This window comes from Canis lupus, chromosome 12 (genome assembly GCF_011100685.1).
Source record: "Canis lupus familiaris isolate Mischka breed German Shepherd chromosome 12, alternate assembly UU_Cfam_GSD_1.0, whole genome shotgun sequence".
NCBI lineage: Eukaryota > Metazoa > Chordata > Mammalia > Carnivora > Canidae > Canis > Canis lupus.
In genome coordinates this window covers 19,927,709-19,948,544 of record NC_049233.1, presented here as the reverse complement: position 1 = coordinate 19,948,544, position 20,836 = coordinate 19,927,709, and the positions used below count along the sequence as shown (strand labels likewise).

General features: G+C 36.1%; 1 protein-coding gene across 1 annotated transcript in view; it reads left to right on the top strand.

Annotated features, from left to right (window-relative positions):
- PKHD1 (PKHD1 ciliary IPT domain containing fibrocystin/polyductin) overlaps positions 1-20,836 on the top strand; it is a 469,885-nt gene that overhangs the window by 51,745 nt on the left and 397,304 nt on the right. Inside the window, 4 exon segments of the mRNA XM_038554300.1 lie at positions 405-589; positions 1,524-1,646; positions 2,852-2,957; positions 3,666-3,941. Coding sequence (XP_038410228.1) covers positions 405-589; positions 1,524-1,646; positions 2,852-2,957; positions 3,666-3,941 — 690 coding nt within the window.

Genomic DNA, 20,836 nt, shown 5'->3' with positions numbered 1-20,836 from the left:
TGAAAAGTGGCCAACTTTTCTCTGTTCACAGGGCCAGCTAAACTTTTCCAGGGAAAAACCACTGTTTAATTAGGTTTTCAGGCATTACCAGGGTGTCTGGAGTGTACATTTGGAGTTGACAGTGGAGATAGTTTTGTCTGATGTGCCTATGCTCCCTTCTTGCTGTGAGATGGGATACTGATTAAAGAGATCACAATATTTAAAAAGTAGGCATCTACTTGTATTTGCCTTAGGAAACACATGGTTAACTGGACTGGGGTTTCTCTTGAAAGCATAGTTTGAACTTGAGGATCTCCTGCATAGTCAGTAGACATCTTGACATTTATTCTCTGTTATTTTAATGATTAAACCCCATGCTGTGGAGTAATTAGTATCTTTTTTTAATATCAAAACTTGTCCCACAGATGTCCCTGTGCATATTTCAGCTAGTCACCTTCGCAAGCTCTTGCAGAACAATGCTGATAACTTTACATCCAGGTACCTCAACAGCAGTGACCTCACTGTAATGGAGGATCTAAAGTCTTGCTACGAACATGAGTGGACCCTCTCCTGGTCCAGCCAAGTTGGAGATTTGCCCAATTTCATTAGGGTATGTATGGTAGTGGTGTGGATTTGGTGTCCTAGAGCAGTTTTGTAAAACAACAACAACAACAACAACAAAAACACAAAAAACCCCTCAGAATTATCTGAATGAAACTGTCATGAATTATTAATTTTGTTGGAATATTCAAGTAAAGGGGTTCGGTGATCTTCTTTTGGGAAGTTTTCAAGGCATGTTTTGTATCTCATGTTCCTGATAAAGCAATTGCAACCCAACATCTCCTTTCCTAACAGACTATAGGTAGAAGTTGTTGGTCAGTGTCCACCATACAATAATTCTACATCTGTTATTGGATAATTTAAGCAGATGTGATTGACTTAGATTATCATGGAGGCAGATGGCATAGCAGAAGGAAGTTTAGAAAAGGATTTGCTGTCTGTGGATAATGATAAAAGCAGATGCTCTTGCATATTTAGGGTTTTAAAAAATAATCTAATGATCATCTAGCATTTGGTTATTATAAAATGAAACTCAAGATAAAATTTTATCCCTGTTATATGATATTGTGGGTCATCTGGTTTTCAAACAAAATACTGGGATGGAGATGGAGGATGGATGAGGAGTCATCTCAGCACTTTTTTTCCCTTACCTTTTATTTTAATATTTTGGATTGCAAACATATAAAATAGAAAAGCACATAGAAACAAAATATCTCAAGACAGAGAGAAAAGATTGTTTTATGTGCCTTTTTTTTTGGCCATTCTACTTGCAGATAAATACTCCTCTAGTCTACTGGGGCTTTGGTTAGCTGTTACTTACAGTTAGGTTTCTAGGCCTCAACCCCTGTCACCCTATCTTTGCTTTCTAGCTATCTGGTTATCTTAAATAAAATGTGAAAAGACCCTTTATCATTAGATTTAGACTTCTGTTAGATTAGACTTCTATTCTATGACAGAATTCACCAGAAATTTAACCATCTCAGGTCTCTGATGCAAATCTAACTGGAGTGAACCCTGCTGCAACCGTGCGTGTAGTATATGATGGTGGAGTTTTTCTTGGACCTGTATTTGGAGACATGTTGGTTACTGCCAACCAGCACACTCAGGTGAGAGTAAATGGGCCTCTCAAAGTGCAAGTACCAGTTGCAAGTGTCTCAGCCCCTTCCTGATTTGTAATGTGAGCCAGTTTCAAGGATAATTTATCCAATCCATAAAACAGAGACAATTATGCCTATCCTCTTTCTCTTCCATAGTGCATGAAAAACCTTTGAAAATAGAAATGCTTTGCAAACACAGCATCCTACTATTATAATTATCAATGCTATTATTATGGTACAAAAAATGGGGAACCTCTATAGCTACCTAGAATTTATACTTCCAGACAGTGATCCCAGAAAGTAAATGAGTTAGGTCAGTGCCTTTTGTCTTTGAAATATATTTTTTTTAATCTTTCCAATCTGCCCAGTTCCTGTTATAAGTCATCTGCTTTTAATTTGAGAACATTTTAAAAAATGAAAACTATAAAGAATAATGTAACCATCACTTGGGTACCCAAACCAAAGTTTAATAATTGCCAACATTTGGATAAGGTTTTTTGTGTGTTTATGAATAAAAGAAAACATTAAAGATAAAATTGAAGTGTTCTTTGTCACCTATGCCTTCATGCCATCCCCCACCTCTTCTCTCCATAAGCGAACACTATTATAAATATAGTGTGTACTTTTGATCCATGTTTTATAGAGAGAGCATCAAACAAGTCCTATCTTTTTCACTTTCTCCATCCCCAAGTATTGTACCAGATTAATATTGAGATTAACAGTGAGAGGAAGAATCATATAGTCTGTTATTGAGGACTTACCATTCTAGGACAAAAAGACCCCAACCGAATAAATGCCCAAATACACTATTTTCCATTTACATATCCACATAGTATAATTGAAGAAAGGTGCCTATTTTGTTGGCATGTACCAGCAAAGAAAGGACTTTTTACAGGTATCCAGTTGAGTATAATCTCAAGTGATTAAAAGTCCTTGGGCAGTTTGAATTTTATTAAATTTACTACAGAAAGGAAATTTTCTCAAGATTTAGGATATTTGATTATAGAAATGTTAGGTTTCAGCATAACTACCATCATTTTAAGAAAACCTAACATGTTCTGATTCATTCACTAAAGTTTGTACTGGGAAATAGAAGAAAGAAAAAAATGAATCCTTAAACATGTTAATTTGGACAGATTTCAAAAGTGCTTTATGAATACTCTTGAGCACATGAAATTCACACATTTGCGTTTAATTCCTTTGCCTTTTTTCAGGTGGTTGTGCGAGTGAATGACATACCAGCTCATTGCTCAGGTTCCTGTTCATTCCAGTACCTCGAAGGGTCAACTCCCCAGATCCACTCTGCATGGTATTCCCTTGGTATGATTTATGATTTGGCATTGAGATGGTCATGAACTTCAGACTCAGAGTGATTTGTTAGAGGCCATGTACCTGGTGATGGGTGGACAGAAGGTGCATCGATTCATGGGGTGGATGTTGAGTGATGCAGCAGAAAGTATATATATTTTTTCCATCTAAATAAATGGAGACAGGTGGAGGTTTTTTGTTTGATTTTTTTTTTTGAGAGAGAAAGAGTGTGTGAGCAGAGTGAGCACATGAGCAGAGGAAGGGCAGAGGGAGAGGGAGAGAGAGAATCCCAAGCAAGGTCCATGTTGAGCATGGAGTCCAACATGGGGCTCAGTCTCACAATCCTGAGATCATGACCTGAGCCAAAACCAAGAGTCAGACACTTAACTGAGTCACCCAGGTGCTCCCAAGACAGGTAAAGTTTTGATGACCTAAAATATCTTATTCTCTTTGTCCCTTGTTTTGAAATGTTGTTTGATATGTTTTCACTCTTTAAAGTTGATTAGTGATCTCTTATTCCTAGTTTACTAAAATTTCATATGGGGGCTGTACATTGCAATAATAAGTATAGGAGCTCAATATTTGAGTCAGCACTCAACTCTGAATTTTGGGAGAGGTAGGTGAAAGAGAATGAACATTTGACATAGAAAGAGTTTTCTTAAATGAAGTTACATCACTGAGAGATGACTTTGTTCTTTTATTTTTTTTTCCTACTTTAAGATGGTGACATCAGCCTACTGATTTATATTTTTGGAATCAATTTCTCTGGTGACCCCCAGGCCTTGGAGATTATGGTGAACAAAACGAATTGCAAAGTTATTTTCTCAAACCAAACAAATGTGATCTGCCAGACAGATCTACTACCTGTTGGAATGCATCGGCTCTTCATGGTGGTAAGGCCTTTTGGTCGTGCCATCAACACTAGTGGAGAAGCCCTCTTCCTAAGTGTGGAGCCCAGACTGGATGCTGTGGAGCCTTCCAGAGCTGCAGAGATTGGTAATCTGGGGAGCACCCCACATTGCATCTGACCCTCTAAAGCTAACACTCTTTAAAATTTTTTTTTTATTGGAGTTCAATTTGCCAACATATAGCGTAACACTCAGTGCTGTGCTCATCCCACCAAGTGCCCCCCTCATTGCCTATCACCCAGTCACCCAACAACCTGCCCACTTCCCCTTCCACTACCCCTTGTTCATTTCCCAGAGTTAGGTGTCTCTCATGTTTTGTCACCCTTACTGATATTTTCACTCATTTTCTCTCCTTTCCCTTTATTCCCTTTCACTAATTTTTATATTTCCCAAATGAATGAGACCATATAATGTTTGTCCTTTTCTGATTGACTTATTTCACTCAGCTTAGTACCCTCCAGGTCCCTCCACATTAAAGCAAATAATGGGCATTTGTCGTTTCTAATGACTGAGTAATATTCCATTGTATACATAGACCACAACTTTTTTATCCATTCATCTTTCGATGGACACCGAGGCTCCTTCCACAGTTTGGCTATTGTGGCCATTGCTGCTAGAAACATCGGGGTGCAGGTGTCCCGGCGTTTCACTGCATCTGTATCTTTGAGGTAAATCCCCAGCAGTGCAATTGCTGGGTTGTAGGGCAGGTCTATTTTTAACTCTTTGAGGTACCTCCACACAGTTTTCCAGAGTGGCTGCACCAGTTCACATTCCCACCAACAGTGCAGGAGGGTTCCCCTTTCTCCACATCCTCTCCAACATTTGTTGTTTCCTGCCTTGTTAATTTTCCCCATTCTCACTGGTGTGAGGTGGTATCTCATTGTGGTTTTGATTTGTATTTCCCTGATGGCAAGTGATGCGGAGCATTTTCTCATGTGCTTGTTGGCCATGTCTATGTCTTCCTCTGTGAAATATCTGTTCATGTCTTTTGCACATTTCCTGATTGGATTGTTTGTTTCTTTGCTGTTGAGTTTAATAAGTTCTTTATAGATCTTGGATACTAGCCCTTTATCTGATATGTCATTTGCAAATATCTTCTCCCATTGTGTAGGTTGTCTTTCAGTTTTGTTGACTTTCTTTTGTTGTGCAGAAGCTTTTTATCTTGAAGTCCCAATAATTCATTTTTGCTTTTGTTTCTCTTGCCTTCATGGATGTGTCTTGCAATAAGTTGCTGTGGCCACATTCAAAAAGGGTGTTGCCTGTGTTCTCTTCTAGGATTTTGATGGAATCATGTCTCACATTTAGATCTTTCATCCATTTTGAGTTTATCTTTGTGTATGGTGTAAGAGAATGGTCCAGTTTCATTCTTCTGCATGTGGATGTCCAATTTTCCCAGCACCATTTATTGAAGAGACTGTCTTTTTTTCCAGTGGATAGTCTTTCCTGCTTTCTCGAATATTAGTTGGCCATAGAGTTTAGAGTCCATTTCTGGGTTCTTTATTCTGTTCCATTGATCTATGTGTCTGTTTTTGTGCCAGTACCACACTGTCTTGATGACCACAGCTTTGTAGTACAACCTGAAATCTGGCATTGTGATGCCCCCAGCTATGGTTTTTAAAAGCTAACACTCTTGCTAATATGCAGGAATGTAGTCCTGTCACTTGATAAATTCCATATCCCCTACAATTCATAGCTTTTTGTTTTCTGCCAGCAGCAGTTTTTAAATGAGCAATAGACTTTTGAGCCCTTAAGTGAAGTCACTTGCCACATGAAGGATCATAGTTCACTGATGGTGTCAGGCATAACTCAGTCACTGAGTCATGGGACAATTTGGTCTAGTGGAAACAACACTAGATTGAGAGTTAGGACATGTGCCTCGATTTTTGTCCTGTGAAAGTCAGTTGTGTGACCTTAGGAGTTTTGGTTACTTTTATGGGACATAGTTTCCTAGTAACAATGATGATAGGCACAGTATCATTTATTGAGTACCTCTTCTGGGCAATCGCACTCTCTAAATGTCTAGAGCTGCCCCATGGAATGGAATTGTTACTTATTTCTTTTAGATGAGATGGAATTGTTACCCATTTTTTTTAGATGAGATAATGGTGGTTTAAAGAAGAGTGACTTGCCCAAGGCTTTCCAATGGAAAGAAGTGGAGCTAGATGCAAACTGGGATTTTCAGAAGCTCAGTCTCCTGCTTCTTCCATGGTGCCATGCTGTCTTAGCTATGCAGCAGACCTAATGATGCCTAATTCACAAGCCTCCTACTTTTGTGTGAGATTAAAATGAGTCAACAGGTGGGATAGTACTTTGAAAAGTGAAAAAAAATTGCAAATATGAAGTACAGGTCTTATGTACACAAACGTTTGTGGACTGATGTACAGTTGAATACTTCGCTAGCATGCAAAGCCAACTACTATTTGAGTAGAGGGGTATACAGAGGGCAGTGGGTCTTAATAAGTATAGACCCCATAGATTGTAGGTTCGTGCCATGGAAACCAAGGATCTCTCCATGCCTTTGAGGGGGCACAACCAATTAAAAACAACCCAGCCAGGTTGTAAGAATGTCAGGAACATTCATGCTTATATGTGTTAATGTATGATTTTTAGAGCATAGAACTACTTTCCTTAATGTCTCAGATTTTTGTCATTGTTTGTTCACTTGGTCAAAGAACTGTGGCTTAGAACACTTTCTTAAAGCAACATTTCCGGCCACAGAGTCATTGCAAAGGAACAGCTCATTTCTGATTTTACTTTGCCTAATAGAGTGAATTATAAGGTCCCCCCCTGCCTCATCTCTGCACAGAAACAAAGCAAGTTTGCTTTTATTTCTTGGTGGTTTCAGGAAGAGGCCAGATGATATGTGGTGCTCAGGGTGAAAGGTTATATTCTCTATGAACTCAATAATTATTGGTTTGAATTTAGAGTTTAAAATAGTCTTCTCCCTAGATTTATAAGGGGCTTTTGATCTTCCTATAAGATTGCTTTTGAAGTTCAGGTCATATAAATCTTCTTTGCCCTAGCGTGCTTTGCCCAAGCAGGGTGGCCAGCTGTCCTGTTTTCTTGGGACTGAGGGGTTTCCCAGGATACAAGACTTCGAGTTTTAAAATGAGGATGTGAAACTCTTAATGCTAAAATTTGGAAAGTCCCAAGCAAACCATGATGAGTTGGTCACCCTATTAGGGTATGCTGCATCAGCAATGCATAGTGCAGGGATTTGTCTGGTAGGATTGAACTTCATCCCTAGAGACCTTAGTAAATGGTGGAGAAAACTCCAAGAAGGGTTAGTGTCTTATGGGTGCAAGTGAGCTAAGGAGAAAGGGCAGGAGAGAGAGAGAGAGGGAGGGAGGGAGAGGGGCTCTAGCTCCTACTTTTCTAATTATTGGCTATAACCTTCCTCTTCCCTGCCACTTATCTAGTATCAGCTAGTGTCAATCAGTTAATCAACATTATAAAGCCCTGCGCTGGATGCTGAAGATCTTGGCACTCAAAGTGTGGTTCTGGAGCAGCAGTATCTGCATCATCTGGGAGCTAGTTAGAAATGCAGAGTCTCAGGCTCCACCCCAGACCTCCTGAATCAATTTACAGTTTAACAGCATCCTCAGGCAATTTCTATGAATAGTACAGTTTGAGAAATGTTCCTACTGGGGGTTTAAAGAGAACCAGATCAAGGCCTACCAGCAAAAAATTCACAGAATAGCTTAATATGTAATGAATACCTAAAGTAATGTAATCAGTAACATTTTAAATCACCACTTGCGCATATGTCAAAGCACCCCTGAAAGGTTTTTTTTTTTTTAAGAGAGAGAGAAAGTGCAAATGGGGAGAGGGGCAGAGAGCGAGAGAGCGAGAGCAAGAGAGAGAGAGAGAGAGAGAGAGAGAGAGTCCTTAAGCAGATTCCCTGCTGAATGGAAAGCCTGACATAGGGCTCTATCCCAGGACTCTGAGATCATGACCTGAGCTGAAATCAAGGATTGGCTGCTTAATTGACTGAGCCACACAGGCCCTCTTGAAAGGGTTTTTGAGGGAAATCTCGGTATTGTCTTACGTACTTCATTGGCCCATTTCTGTGCTGAGATAGAGTTGCCTTCTCCTTAGGTACAGATCCTTGTGAGGCACCTCAGCTTTCAAAGGGAGTGGTACAGTTTCATCTCCTCTGCAACTTTTAATTGTTAACACCAACAGTAACAATGATAACAATTGATTTAGCTCTCATTCTGTGCCAGGCACTACTAGTACTGGGGATACAGTCCATTAAAACTAAGTACCTGCTCTTGTAGAGGTGATGGGAAGTGTGTAAGAGAAAAATCAAGCAGGGAAAGAGTGGGGGAGCGGTGGTGGCTGTGATAGGATGATCACTAGCTTTGGAGGAGTGACACGGTGGCATCGGAGAATGGAGACACAGATGAAGTCAAGGAATGAGTCCTGGGAAATCTTGAAGAAGAGAGTTTTAGGCAAAAGAAACACCAAATGATAAAGTCTTAAGTCAGAATGAGCTTGTCTTCTTCCAAGAGGAGCAAGAAAGTTGTGGCTGGAACAGCTTGAGCAGAGGTGAGGAATAAGAGATGACTGGGAGCAGGTCAGATGGCTCCAGGGACAATAAAAGGTTACTGGCTCTTGTTCTGAGTGAGATGTGGGCCGCTGGAGGGTTTTTAGTGAAAAAGTAACATGATCTGACTTAGGCTGCTGTGAGAATATTCTGTAGGGAAGCAAAGGTGGAATCAGGGACACCAGTTAGGATGCTATTGCAATCATCCAGAGGTGAGACAGTGTTGGGCTGGACCAGGGCAGTATCTCAGAAATATATAGAGTTGCCCTGGGGGCATTCTCATTTCGGCTGAGGTCTTCTTCTTCTTTTTGAAATTAAAAAAATTGAGATATAATTCCCATGTCATAAAATTCCCTTCTTAAAAGGATACAGTTCAGTGGTTTTCAATGTAAGTATATTTGCAAAGTTATGCAACCTCACCATTACCTAATTGCAAAACATTTTCATCACCTTGAGAAGAAACTTTTCTATCCATTAGGAGTCGCTCCCTATTTCTCCCCTCTCCTGATGTCTGGAAACCACTAATATATTTTCTGCATCAGTGAATTTGTTTATTCTAGACATTTCATATAAATAGAATCACACAGTATGTGACCTTTTGTGTCTGGCTTCTCTGCTTAGGATAGTGTTTTCAAGGTTCATCTATGTTGTAACATGCATCGTTCCCTTTTATGGCTAAATAATATTCCATCATAGAGATAGATACACCATGTTTTGTTTATCTCTTCATTTCATGGTGGACATTTGAGGTGTGTCCACTTTTTGGCTATTAAGAATAATGCTGCTATGAAAGCTTGTGTACAAGGTTTTGTGTGAATGTACATTTTCCATACTCTTGGGTATTTGCTTAGAAGTGGAATTGCTGGGCCATGTAGTAACTCTATGTTTAACTTTTAAGAAGCCGTTAAACTCTTTCCAAAATGACTGCATGATATTGCATTCCCACCAGTAATGTATGAAGGCACCAACTTTTCCACATTGTTACCAATACTTGTTGCTGTTGTTAGAAGCCATTTTAATGAATGTGAGATGGTATCCCATTGCGTTGTTTAAAATTTGAGTATTCTTGACACACAATGTCATATTAGTTTCAGGTGTACAGCTTAGCTTATACATTATGCCAAGCTCATCACAAGTGTAGCTGCTATGTGTCCCATTACTATTACACTATCCCTGTATTCCTTACACTCTGCTTTTTATTCTGTGACTTCCAGAACTAGAGGCATGTATCTCCGCCTCTCATTCACCTATTTTGCCCAACCCTCCCACTCCTTTCCCTTCTGGCAACCACTAGTTTGTTCTGTAGTTATAGTTCTTATTCTGCTGTTTGGTTATTTTTTTTAAATTCTATTTATGAGTGGAATCACATGGTGTCTTCTCGTTCTCAGTCTTCTCTCACTTAGCTTAATACTCTTTGTGTCCTTCCATATTGTCTCAAATGGGGCGATCTCATCTTTTGTTATGGCTGTGTAACATTCCATTATGTATATATACATATGTATATGTATACATGTCATATTAGTTTCAGGTGTACAGGTGTAGCCACATTTCCTATCCATTTGTCTGTTAATAGACATTTAGGTTGCTTCTATGTCTCTGTTATTATAGATAATGCCCCAATAAACATAGGGGTGTATATATTTTTTCCAAGTCAGTGTTTTCATTTTCTTTGGGTAAATACCTAGTAGTGGAATAACTGGATCATATAGTAATTGTATTTTTAAGTTTTTGAAACTTCCATACTGTTTTCCACAGTGGCTGTGCCAGTTGACCTTCCCACCAACAGTGCACGAGGGTTCCTTTTTCTCCACATCCTGGCCAATATCTGTTGTTTCTTATCTTCCTGATTTTAGCTATTCTAATAGACATGAGATGATATCTCAGCGTGGTTTTGATTTCCATTTCCCTAATGATGAGTGACGTTGAACATCTTTTCATGTGTCGGTTTGCCATCTGGATGTCTTTTTTGGAAAAATGTCTATTCAGATTCTCTGTGTATTTTTTAAACAGATTGCTTCTTTTTTGGTGTTAGGTTTTATGAGTTCTTTATATATTTTGGATATTAACCCTTTATTAGATATATCATTTGCCAATATCTTCTCTCATTCAGTAAGTTGATTTTTTTATTTTGTTGGTTGTTTACCACATAGAAGCTTTTTTATTTTTATGTACTCCCAATAGTTTATTTTTGCTCTTATTTCCCTTACCTCAGGAGACATATCTAGAAAAATGTTTGCTAATCGTTGATGTCAGAGAAATTACTATCTGTGCTTTCTTCTAGGATTTTTGTGGTTTCAAGTCTCGTGTTTAGGTCTTTAATCCACTTAATTTTATTTTTGTGTGTGGTGTTAAAAACTGGTCCAGTTTCATTCTTTTACATGTAGCTGTCCAGTTTTCCCAGCACCATTCATTGAAAAGACTGTCTTTTGTATTCTTCCCTCCTTTGTCATAGATTAATTGACCATAAAAATGTGGATTTATTTCTGGGATCTCTATCCTGTTATATTGTCTGTGTGTCTATTTTTGTGCCAGTACCATACTGTTTTGATTACTACAGCTTTGTAGTATACCTTAATATCTGGGACTGTGATCCTTCCAGCTTTGTGTTTCTTTCTCAAGATTGCTTTGGCTATCCAAGGATCTTCTGTGATTCTATACAAATTTTAGTATTTTTTGTTCTAGTTGTGTAAAAATTAGTATTTTTATTTTGATAGGGATTGCATTAAATCTGTAGATTGTTTTCATTAATAGGGTCATTTTGACAATATTAATTCTTCCAATATATGAGTATCTATGTTATCTTCAATTTCTTTAATCACTTTTATAGTTTTAAGAATACAGGTCTTTCAGTTCTTTGGTGAAGTTTATTCCTAGGTACATTATTCTTTATGGTGCAAGTGTAAATGGTGCTGTTTTTTAAAATTTTACTTTCTGTGATTTTATCGTTAGTTTATAGAAATGCTACCAATTTCTGGGTATTGATTTTGTATCTTGCCACTTTACTGAATTTGTTTATTATTTCTAGTAGTTTTTTGGCAGAATCTTTGGGATTTTCTACTATAGTATCATGTCATTTGTGAATAATGACAGTTTAACTCCTTTACCAAAAGGATGCCTCTTATTTCTTCTTCTTGTCTGATTGCTGTGACTAGGACTTCTAGTAATATATTGAGTAAAAGTGGCAAGAGTGGACATCCTTGTTTTTTCCTGACCTTAGAGGGCACTCCCTCTTCACTTTTTTACTATTGAAGATGATATTAGCTGTTTTTTTTTTAAGATTTTATTTATTTATTCATGAGAAACACACAGAGAGAGGCAGAGACATAGACAGAGGGAGAAGCAGGCTTCTCACAGGGAACCTGATGTGGGACTTGATCCCTGGACCAGGATCATGCCCTGAGCTGAAGTCAGACACTTAACCACTGAGCCACGCAGGTGTCCCAGCTGTGGGTTTTTTTTTTTTTTTAATATATAGTCCTCTATTATGTTGAGACATGTTCCCTCTACCTCCACTTTGTTGAGAGTTTTTATTGTCATTTTTTTCCTGCATTTTATTAGGATATCATATGATTTTTATTCTTCATTTTGTTGATGTGGTGTATGATGTTCATTGATTTGTGACTTTTGAGCTATCTTTGCATCCCAGGAATAAATCCCAACTGATTGAGGTGGCTGATTTTTTAATGTATTGTTGCATGTGGTTTGCTAATATTTTGTGGAGGATTTTTGCTTCTATGTTCATCAGGGATATTGGTCTATAGTTTTCTATTTTTTTTTGTGGTTTTTATCAGGTTTTGATATTAAGGTAATACTGGCTTTGTAGAATGCATTTGGGAGTTTTCCTTCCTCTTCTATTTTTTTAATAGTTTGAGAAGAACAGCTATTAACTTTTTTTTTTTAAATTTTTATTTATTTATAATAGTCACACAGAGAGAGAGAGAGAGAGAGGCAGAGACACAGGCAGAGGGAGAAGCAGGCTCCATGCACCGGGAGCCCGACGTGGGATTCGATCCCGGGTCTTCAGGATCACGCCCTGGGCCAAAGGCAGGCGCCAAACCGCTGCGCCACCCAGGGATCCCTATTAACTCTTTTTTAAATGTCTAGTAGAATTTACTTATGCATCTATCTGTTCCTGGACTTTTACTTTTTTGTAGTTTTTTGTTACAGATTCAATTTCTTACTTGTAATTAGTCTATTTAGATTTTCTATTTCTTTCTGGTTCCGTCTTAGAAGATTGTATATTTCTAGGAATTTATCCATTTTTTTCTGAGCTGTGCAGTTTGTTGGCCTATAATTTTTCATAGTATTATTCTATTATAGTCCTTTGTATTTCTGTGGCATCAGTTGTTACTTCTCCTCTCTCATTTCTGATTTTATTTATTTTGATCCTTTCTCTTTTTTTCATGATGAATCTGGCTAAGAATTTGTCAATAAGTTCCTGGTTTCATTGATTCTTTTTCTTTTTTCTTTTTTTTTTAAGTTTCTATGTCATTTATTTCTGCTCTGATCTTTATTATTTTCTTTTTTTCTACTTGCCTTGGATTTTGTTTTTTAAGTTACCTTAGGCATAAAGTTAGATTTTTTATTTTAATTTTTTCTTGTTTCTTGACATAGGCCTGTATTACTATATACTCCCCTCTTAAACTGTTTTTTTTGCTGTCCTGGAGACTTTGGACTGTTGCGTTTCCATTTTCGTTTGTCTCCATGTATTTTTATAAATTTCTTCTTTGATTGCTTCATTGATTTATTCGTTGTTTAGTATCATGTTGCTTGGTCTCCATGTATTTTTTTTTTCAGTTTTCTTCATGTGATTTATTTCTGGTTTCATACCATTATGGTGGAAAGGTGCACGTATTTCAATCTTCTAAAATTTATTGAGGCTTGTTTTATGGTCTAATATGTGATCTGTTCTGGAGAATGTTCCATGTGTACTTGAAAAGAATGTGTCTGTTGTTTTTGGATGGAATGTTCTGTGTATATCTGTTATGTCTATATGGTTCAATGTGTCATTCAAAGACATTCTTATCTTACTGATTTTCTGTCAAGATTATCTGTCCATTGATGTAATTGGATTGTTAAAGCACCCTACTATTATTGTATTACCATAAATTTCTCTATGTCCTTTATGTATTTAGGTGCTTCAAAATTGGGTTCATAGATATTTACAATTGTTATAACTTCTTGTTCATTATGTAATGCCCTTCTTTGTCTCTTGTTACAGTCTTTGTTTTAATGTCTATTTTGCATGATGTAAGTATTGCTACCTTAGCTTTTTTGTTCACTTCCATTTGCATGGTGAATATTTCTCCATCTCTTCACTTTTGGTCTGTATGTGTCTTTAGGTCTGAAGTGAGTCTCCTGAAAGGCAGAATATAGATGAGTCCTATTTTTTTTAAAGATTTTATTTATTTATTCATGAGAGAGAGAGAGAGAGAGAGAGAGAGAGGCATTCAGGTCTCCAGGATCAGATCCTGGGCTGAAGGTGGTGCTAAACCACTGAGTCACCTGGGCTGCCCCCTCCCCCTTTTTAAAATCCATTTAAAATCTATCTTTTGATTGGAGCATCTAGGCCATTTACATTCAAAGTAATTGTTGATATTTTAAAATTTGTTTTCTGGTTGTTGTTATAGTTCTCTCTGTTCCTTTCATTTTCTCTTTTCTTTCTTTGTGATTCCTGAGTATCTATGGTGTTTTGTTTTGTTGGCTTTCCATTTACTTACTTATTTATTTATTTATTTAGGTTTTATAGAGGTTTTGGGTTTGTGGTTATAATGAGGTTCATATATAACATCCCAAGTAAATAGCAGTTGATATTAATTTGATGGTCATTTATGTTCAGACACATTATGAAAAAATAAAAAACATAAATCTCATATTTCATATCTTTTTATTTGTATTTTTATGTCTAATCATGACTATTCCTTTTCCACTTAAAAAGTCCCTTTAACATTTCTTGTAAGCCTGGTTTAGTGGTCATAAATTCCTTTATCTTTTGTTTGTCTGGGAAAATCTGTATCTGTGCTTTAAATCTGAATGATAACCTTCCTTGGTAGAATATTGCTGGTTGTAGGGTTTTTTTTTTTTTTTTCCCTTTCACACTTTGAATATATCATGCTCCTTCTTCTGGCTTGCAAAGTTTCTGCTGAAAAATCAACTGATAGTCTTATAGGTTTTCCCTTGTAGGTAACTGTTTGTGTTTCTCTCCTGCTACTTTTAGGATTCTCTCTGTCTTTAACCTTTGACATTTTAATTATTATGTGCCATGGTGTAGACCTTTTAGGGTTCACCTTGTTTGGAACTTTTTGTAGTTCATGGACTTAGATGTCCATTTCCTTCTGCAGGTTAGGAGAGTTTTCAGTTATTACTTCTTCAAGGAAGTTTTCTATCCCTTTCTCTCTTCTTATTCTGGGACCTCCAATGTGAATGTTTGTTCACTTGATATTATCCAAGAGATTTCTTAATCTACCTTCATTTTTAAAAATTCTTTTCTTAAAAAAAGAATAAAATAGAGTTTTTTTTTCTTTTTTTGCTGTTGCACTTATATGCCTTCCATCATCTTGTTCTACCCTATGGCTGATACATTATTCTGTATCCCCTAATCTACTGTTGATTCCCTCTAGTGTGCTTTTAAATTTCAGTTATTGTATTCTTCAACTCTGATTGAGTTCATTGAGTTTTGCTTCTTAAAATATATTCTATTTACTGAAGCTCTACTGAGTTTTTCCATTCTTTTCTCCAATCCAGTGAGTGTCTTTGTGATCATTAAATTCCTTATCACATATTACTTATCTTGGTTTCACTTAATCTTTTACTGAGTTTTTTTCTTGTTCTTTCTTTTGGAGAGCATATTCCTGTCTCCCCATTTTGCATGACTTACTATGTTTGTTTCTATGGATTAGGCAAAATGGCTACTTCTCTGTGAAGTTGGGTATAGTAACCCCTGTGCAGACTGTCTGTGCTTCATGATTCTTGCTGACTGAAGCTGTGGATGTATATGCTAGTTACTCTTTTAAACAATGAGTTTTTACAAAGAGAATAAAGAAACAAATAATAATGAAATTAAAAAAATACAATGAAAGCAGAAAAAAGAAAAAAGAAAAAAGGAGAAGAAAGGATGAAAGAAAAAAGAGAAAAGAAAGAAAAGAACAAAATAAAGAAGAAAAAATAAAACAAAACAAGACAAATTTTAAAAAGTAAAAATAAAATAAGACAGTATAAATTAAAACAAAGAAGCCTTCACACAAATCCATGACTTGTTTTCTTTTCTTTTTAAATTTTTTGAAAGATTTTAATTATTTATTTGACAAGAGAGGAAGAGCACAAGCAGGGGGAGCAGCAGGAGAGGGAGATGGGAGGCTCAATCCCAGGATCCTGGGATCATGACCTGAGCTGAAGGTGAATACTTAACTGACTGAGCCACCCAGGGGCCCCTCCCTCCACAGCTTGTTTTCTGTGCCCCAGCACTGCAGAGTGGCTGGTGCAGGCTTGTGGCCCTTAAACTTGCTGAAGTCACAAGTTCACCAAGATGACTGAATGTTCCACTTATGTTGTCTCAACCCTATTCTGGTCTAGGCTTTTGTGGCAGGATGAGAATGTAAACTGTGTCATTCTCCAGTCCCTGTGATCTGAAGAGCTTTCTAGCAGCAACTTGACCACTTGGCAGAGTTCTTGTGTTTCTTTTTTATATGCTAGCTAGATGCTCTTTTAAACTACAGATTTTTTTGGTGTCTCCAAGGACAGAGGGATCTGTTCCTGTTCCTTCAGTACTATTCCTCTCCACAGCCATTTGCAGCATTGGGAATGGGGGTTCTTTTTGTTACTGTCTTTCCATATCTCTTATTGTTCTCTTGCTATTCTCTGTCTTTTGTTGTTACTGTTCAGTCTGCTCTCAGTTCTTCTTCAGGTGGGACAGGTATATTAGCAGGTATAATTTAGTATGTTTTGTGGAGGAGGTGAGTTCAGAGTCTTCCTACATTGCCATCTTGAACTGGAACCTATCTTCATTGTGGTTTTGATTTGTGTTTTCCTAATGACTAATGATATTCAATATCTTTTCATTTGTTTATTAACCATTTGTATGCCTTTGGAGAAATGTTCACCCAAGTAGTATATATGTGTGTATATATATATATATATATATATATATACACACACATATATAGTATATATAATATATATATTATATATACTACTATATTACCTACTATATATCTTATATATATAGCAGGTAAGAGTCTCTTACCAGATATGTGAGTTGCAAGTATTTTTTTTCCCATTCTGTGGATTGTCTTTTCATTTTCTTGATAATATTCTTTGGAGCACAAAAGTTATTTTTTTAATTTTTAAAAATTTTAATTCCAGTGTAGTTAACATACAGTATTATATTATTTCAGGTGTACAATATAATGATTCAATCATTCTATATATTACTCAGTGTTCATCATGATAAGTGTACTCTTAATCCCTTTCACCTATTTCACTCATTCTCCCACCAACATCCCCTCTGGTAACTGTTTATTCTCTACAATTAAGTCTGTTTTTTTGGTTTCTTTTTTCCCTTTGTTCATTTGTTTTGGTTCCTAAATTCAATATATGAATGAAGTCATATGGTATTTGGTTTTCTTAGACTGGTTTCTTTTGCTTAGCATTATACTTCCTAGCTCCATCCATGTTGTTGCAAATGGTAAGATTTCATTTTTTATGGCTGAATAATATTCATATATATGTGTGTGTGTGTGTGTGTATATATATATATATATATATATATATATATATATATTTGGAAAGATGTTGTTATAGCCAGTGACAGAGAAATGACCACCTGTTCTCTCTCCTAGGACTTCTGATGACACATTTAGGTCTTTGTTCCATTTTGAATTTATTTTTGTGTATGCTGTAAGAAAGTGGTCCAGTTTTCCAGATCTTGTTGTCCAGTTTTCCCAACACCATTTGTGGAAGAGACTTTTTTCCCATTGTATATTCTTGCCTCCTTTGTTGAAGATTAATTAACCATATAATTGTGGGTTTATTTATGGGCTTTCTATTCTGTTCTATTCATCTATGTGTCTATTTCTGTGCTTACTATACAATTTTGATTACTACAACTTTGTGATATAACTTGAAATCTGGAATTGTGATACTTTTAGTTTGCTTTTTCTTTTTCAAAATTACTTTGGCTGTTCAGGGTGTTCTGTAATTCCATACAAATTTTAGGATTGTTTGTTCTCATATGAAAAATGCTTCTGATATTTTGACCTGAATTGCATTAAATCTGTATATTGGTTTGTGTAGTATGGACATTTTAACAATTTTTGTTCTTCCAATCCATAAGCATGGAATGTCCGTTTATCATTTTCAGTTTCTTTCATTAATATTTTATAGTTTTCAGAGTACAGATCTTTCACCTATTTGGTTAAATATATCCTTAGGTATTTTATTAATTTTGGTGTAACTATAAATGGGATTTAAAAAAAATTCTCTTTCTGTTACTTCATTATTAGCGTATAGAAATGCAATGGATTTCTGTACATTGATTTTGTATCCTGTACCTTTACTGAATTTATTTACCAGTTTTAGGAATTTTTTGGTAAAGTCTTTAGGATTTTCTACATATAGTATCATATCATCTGCAAATAGTGAACGTTTTATTTCTTCCTTGCCAGTTTGGATGCCTTTTATTCCTTTCTCTTGTCTGATTGTTATAGGTAAGACTTCCAGTACTATGTTGAATAACAATGGCAAGAGTGAACATTCCTGCCTTGTTCTTGACCTTAGGGGAAAAGCTCTTAGTTTTTCACCATTGAGGATGATGTTAGCTGTGGATTTTTCATTTATGCCCTTTATTATGTTGAGATATGTACCCTCTAAACCTACTTTGTTGAGAGCTTTTATAAATTGATATTGTACTTTGTCAAATACCTTTTCTGTATCTGAAATGATCATATTGTTTTTATCCTTTCCCTTATTGATGTGATGCATCATTTTTATTGATTTGTGAATGTTGAACCACCATTGCATCCCAAAAATAATTCCCACTTGATTGTGGTGTATATTTTTAATGTATTGTTGTATGCGGTTTGCTAATATTTTATTGAGGACTTTTGAATCTATGTTCATTCAGAATGTCAGCCTCTAATTATCTCTTTTTGTGGTGTCTTTATCTGGTTTTGATATCAGAGTAATGCTGGCCTAATAGATTGAATTTGGAGGTTTTCTTTCATGTTCTATTTTTTTGGAATAGTTTGAGAAGAATAGGTATAAACTCTTCTTTGAGCATTTGGTATAATTTGCCTGTGAAGCCATCTGGTCCTGAACTTTTGTTTGTTGGGAATTTTTTGATTACTGATTCAATTTCATTGCTGGTAATTGAGCTCTTCAATATTTCCATTTTTTTCATGCTTCAGTTTTGGTAGGTTATATGTTTCTAGGGATTTATCCATTTTGTCTAACTTGTCTAGTAATTGACATATACCTTTTAAAAATAATATTCTTGTCCAATTCTTTGTATATCTGTGGTGTCAGTTGTTATCTCTCCTCTTTTATTTCTGGTTTTGCTGATTTGAGTCTTCTCTTTGTTTTGACAAATCAGGCTACTGGTTTATCAATTTTGTCAGTCTTTTCAAAGAACCAACTCCTGGCTTCATTGATCTGTTTTATTGTGCTTTATGTTTGTTTGTTTCTATTTCCTTTATTTCTGCTCTAATCTTTCCTTCTGCTTGGTTTTGGGCTTTGTTTGTTCTTTTTCTAGCTCTTATAGTTGTAAGGATAGGTTGTTTACTTGGGATTTTTCTTGTTTCTTGAGGTAGGCCTATATTTCTTTAAACTTCCCCCTTAGAACCCCCTTTGAACTGCTTTTGCTGAATCTCAAAGATATTGGACCATTGTGCTTTCATTTTCATTTGTATTTTTTTATTTCTTGGTTGGCCCATTCATTGGTTATCAACATGTTATTTAACCTTCATATATTTGTGATCTTTCCATATTTTTTCTTGTGACTGATTTCTAGTTTCATAGTGTTGTGGTCAGAAAAGATGCATGGTATGACATAATCTTTTTAGATTTGTTGAGATTTGTTTTGTGGCCAATTGTATGATCTATTTTGGAGAGTGTTCTATGTGCATTTGGAAAGAATTTGTATTCTGCTGTTTTAGGATAGATTGTTCTGAATATGCCTGTTGGGTCGATCTGGTCCCAGATATCATTCAAAGATACTGTTTCTTAATTGATTTTCTGGATGATTGGTCCATTGATGTAAGGTGACTATTAAAATCCCCTACTGTTATTGTATTAGTATCTACTATTTCCTTTATGTTTATAATTAACTGTTTTATGTATTTGGACACCCTTATGTTGGGTGTATAAGTATTTATAATTGTTATATCTTCTTGTTGGATTGTTCCCCATATTATTATATAGTGTCCTTCTTTGTCTCTTGTTGTAGTTTTTTTTATAAATTTATTTTTCATTGTTCAATTTGCCAACATATAGAATAACACCCAGTGCTCATCCCATCAAGTGCCCCCCTCAATGCCTGTCACCCAGTCACCCCCACCCCCCGCCCACCTTCCTTTCTACCACCCCTAGGTTGTTTCCCAGAGTTAGGAGTCTCTCATGTTCTGTCTCCCTTTCTGATATTTCCCACTCATTTTTTCTCCTTAGTTTTTGTTTTAAGTCTATTTTTTTCTGATATAAATACTACAATCCTGGCTTTCTTTTGACATCCATTTGCGTGGTAAATGTTTCTCTGTTTCCTCACTTTCAATCTATATGTGTCTTTAAATCTGAAATGAGTCTCTTGTAGGCAACATAAAGATGGGTCTTACTTTTCTATCCATTATGCCACCCTATGTACTTTGATTGGAGCATTTAGTTCATTTACATTCAAAGTAATTATTGATAAATATGTATTTATTGCCTTTTTGTTACTTGTTTTGGTGTTATTTTTATAGATCTTCTCTGATCCTTTATTCTCTTGCTCACGTCTCTCACAATTTGTATAGCACAATTTGTGCTTTTAAATTTTGATGAAATCTAGTTTGTCCTTTTCTTGTTGGTATTTGTGCTTTGGTGTCATATCTAAGAAATAATTACCTAGCCCCTTATTACTAAGATTTATGCATATTTTTTCCTGATAGTTTTATAGTTTTAGCTTTTGTATTTAGCTATTTTATTTATCTTAATTTTTGCTTATGGTGTGAGGTAGGGGTCTGTGTTAGTTTTCTAGGGCTGTTTATCCAGGTATCAGAAATTGAATGGCTTAAACAACAGACATTTATTGTCTCACAGTTCTGGAGGCTAGAAATTAAGAATCAAAATGTTAGCAGAGTTGATTCCTTCTAAACCAGCCTATGAAGGAGAATCTGTTTTATGCCTCTCTCCTAGCTTCTGGTGGTTTGCTGGCAATCTTTGGTGTTCCTTGGCTTACAGAAATATCA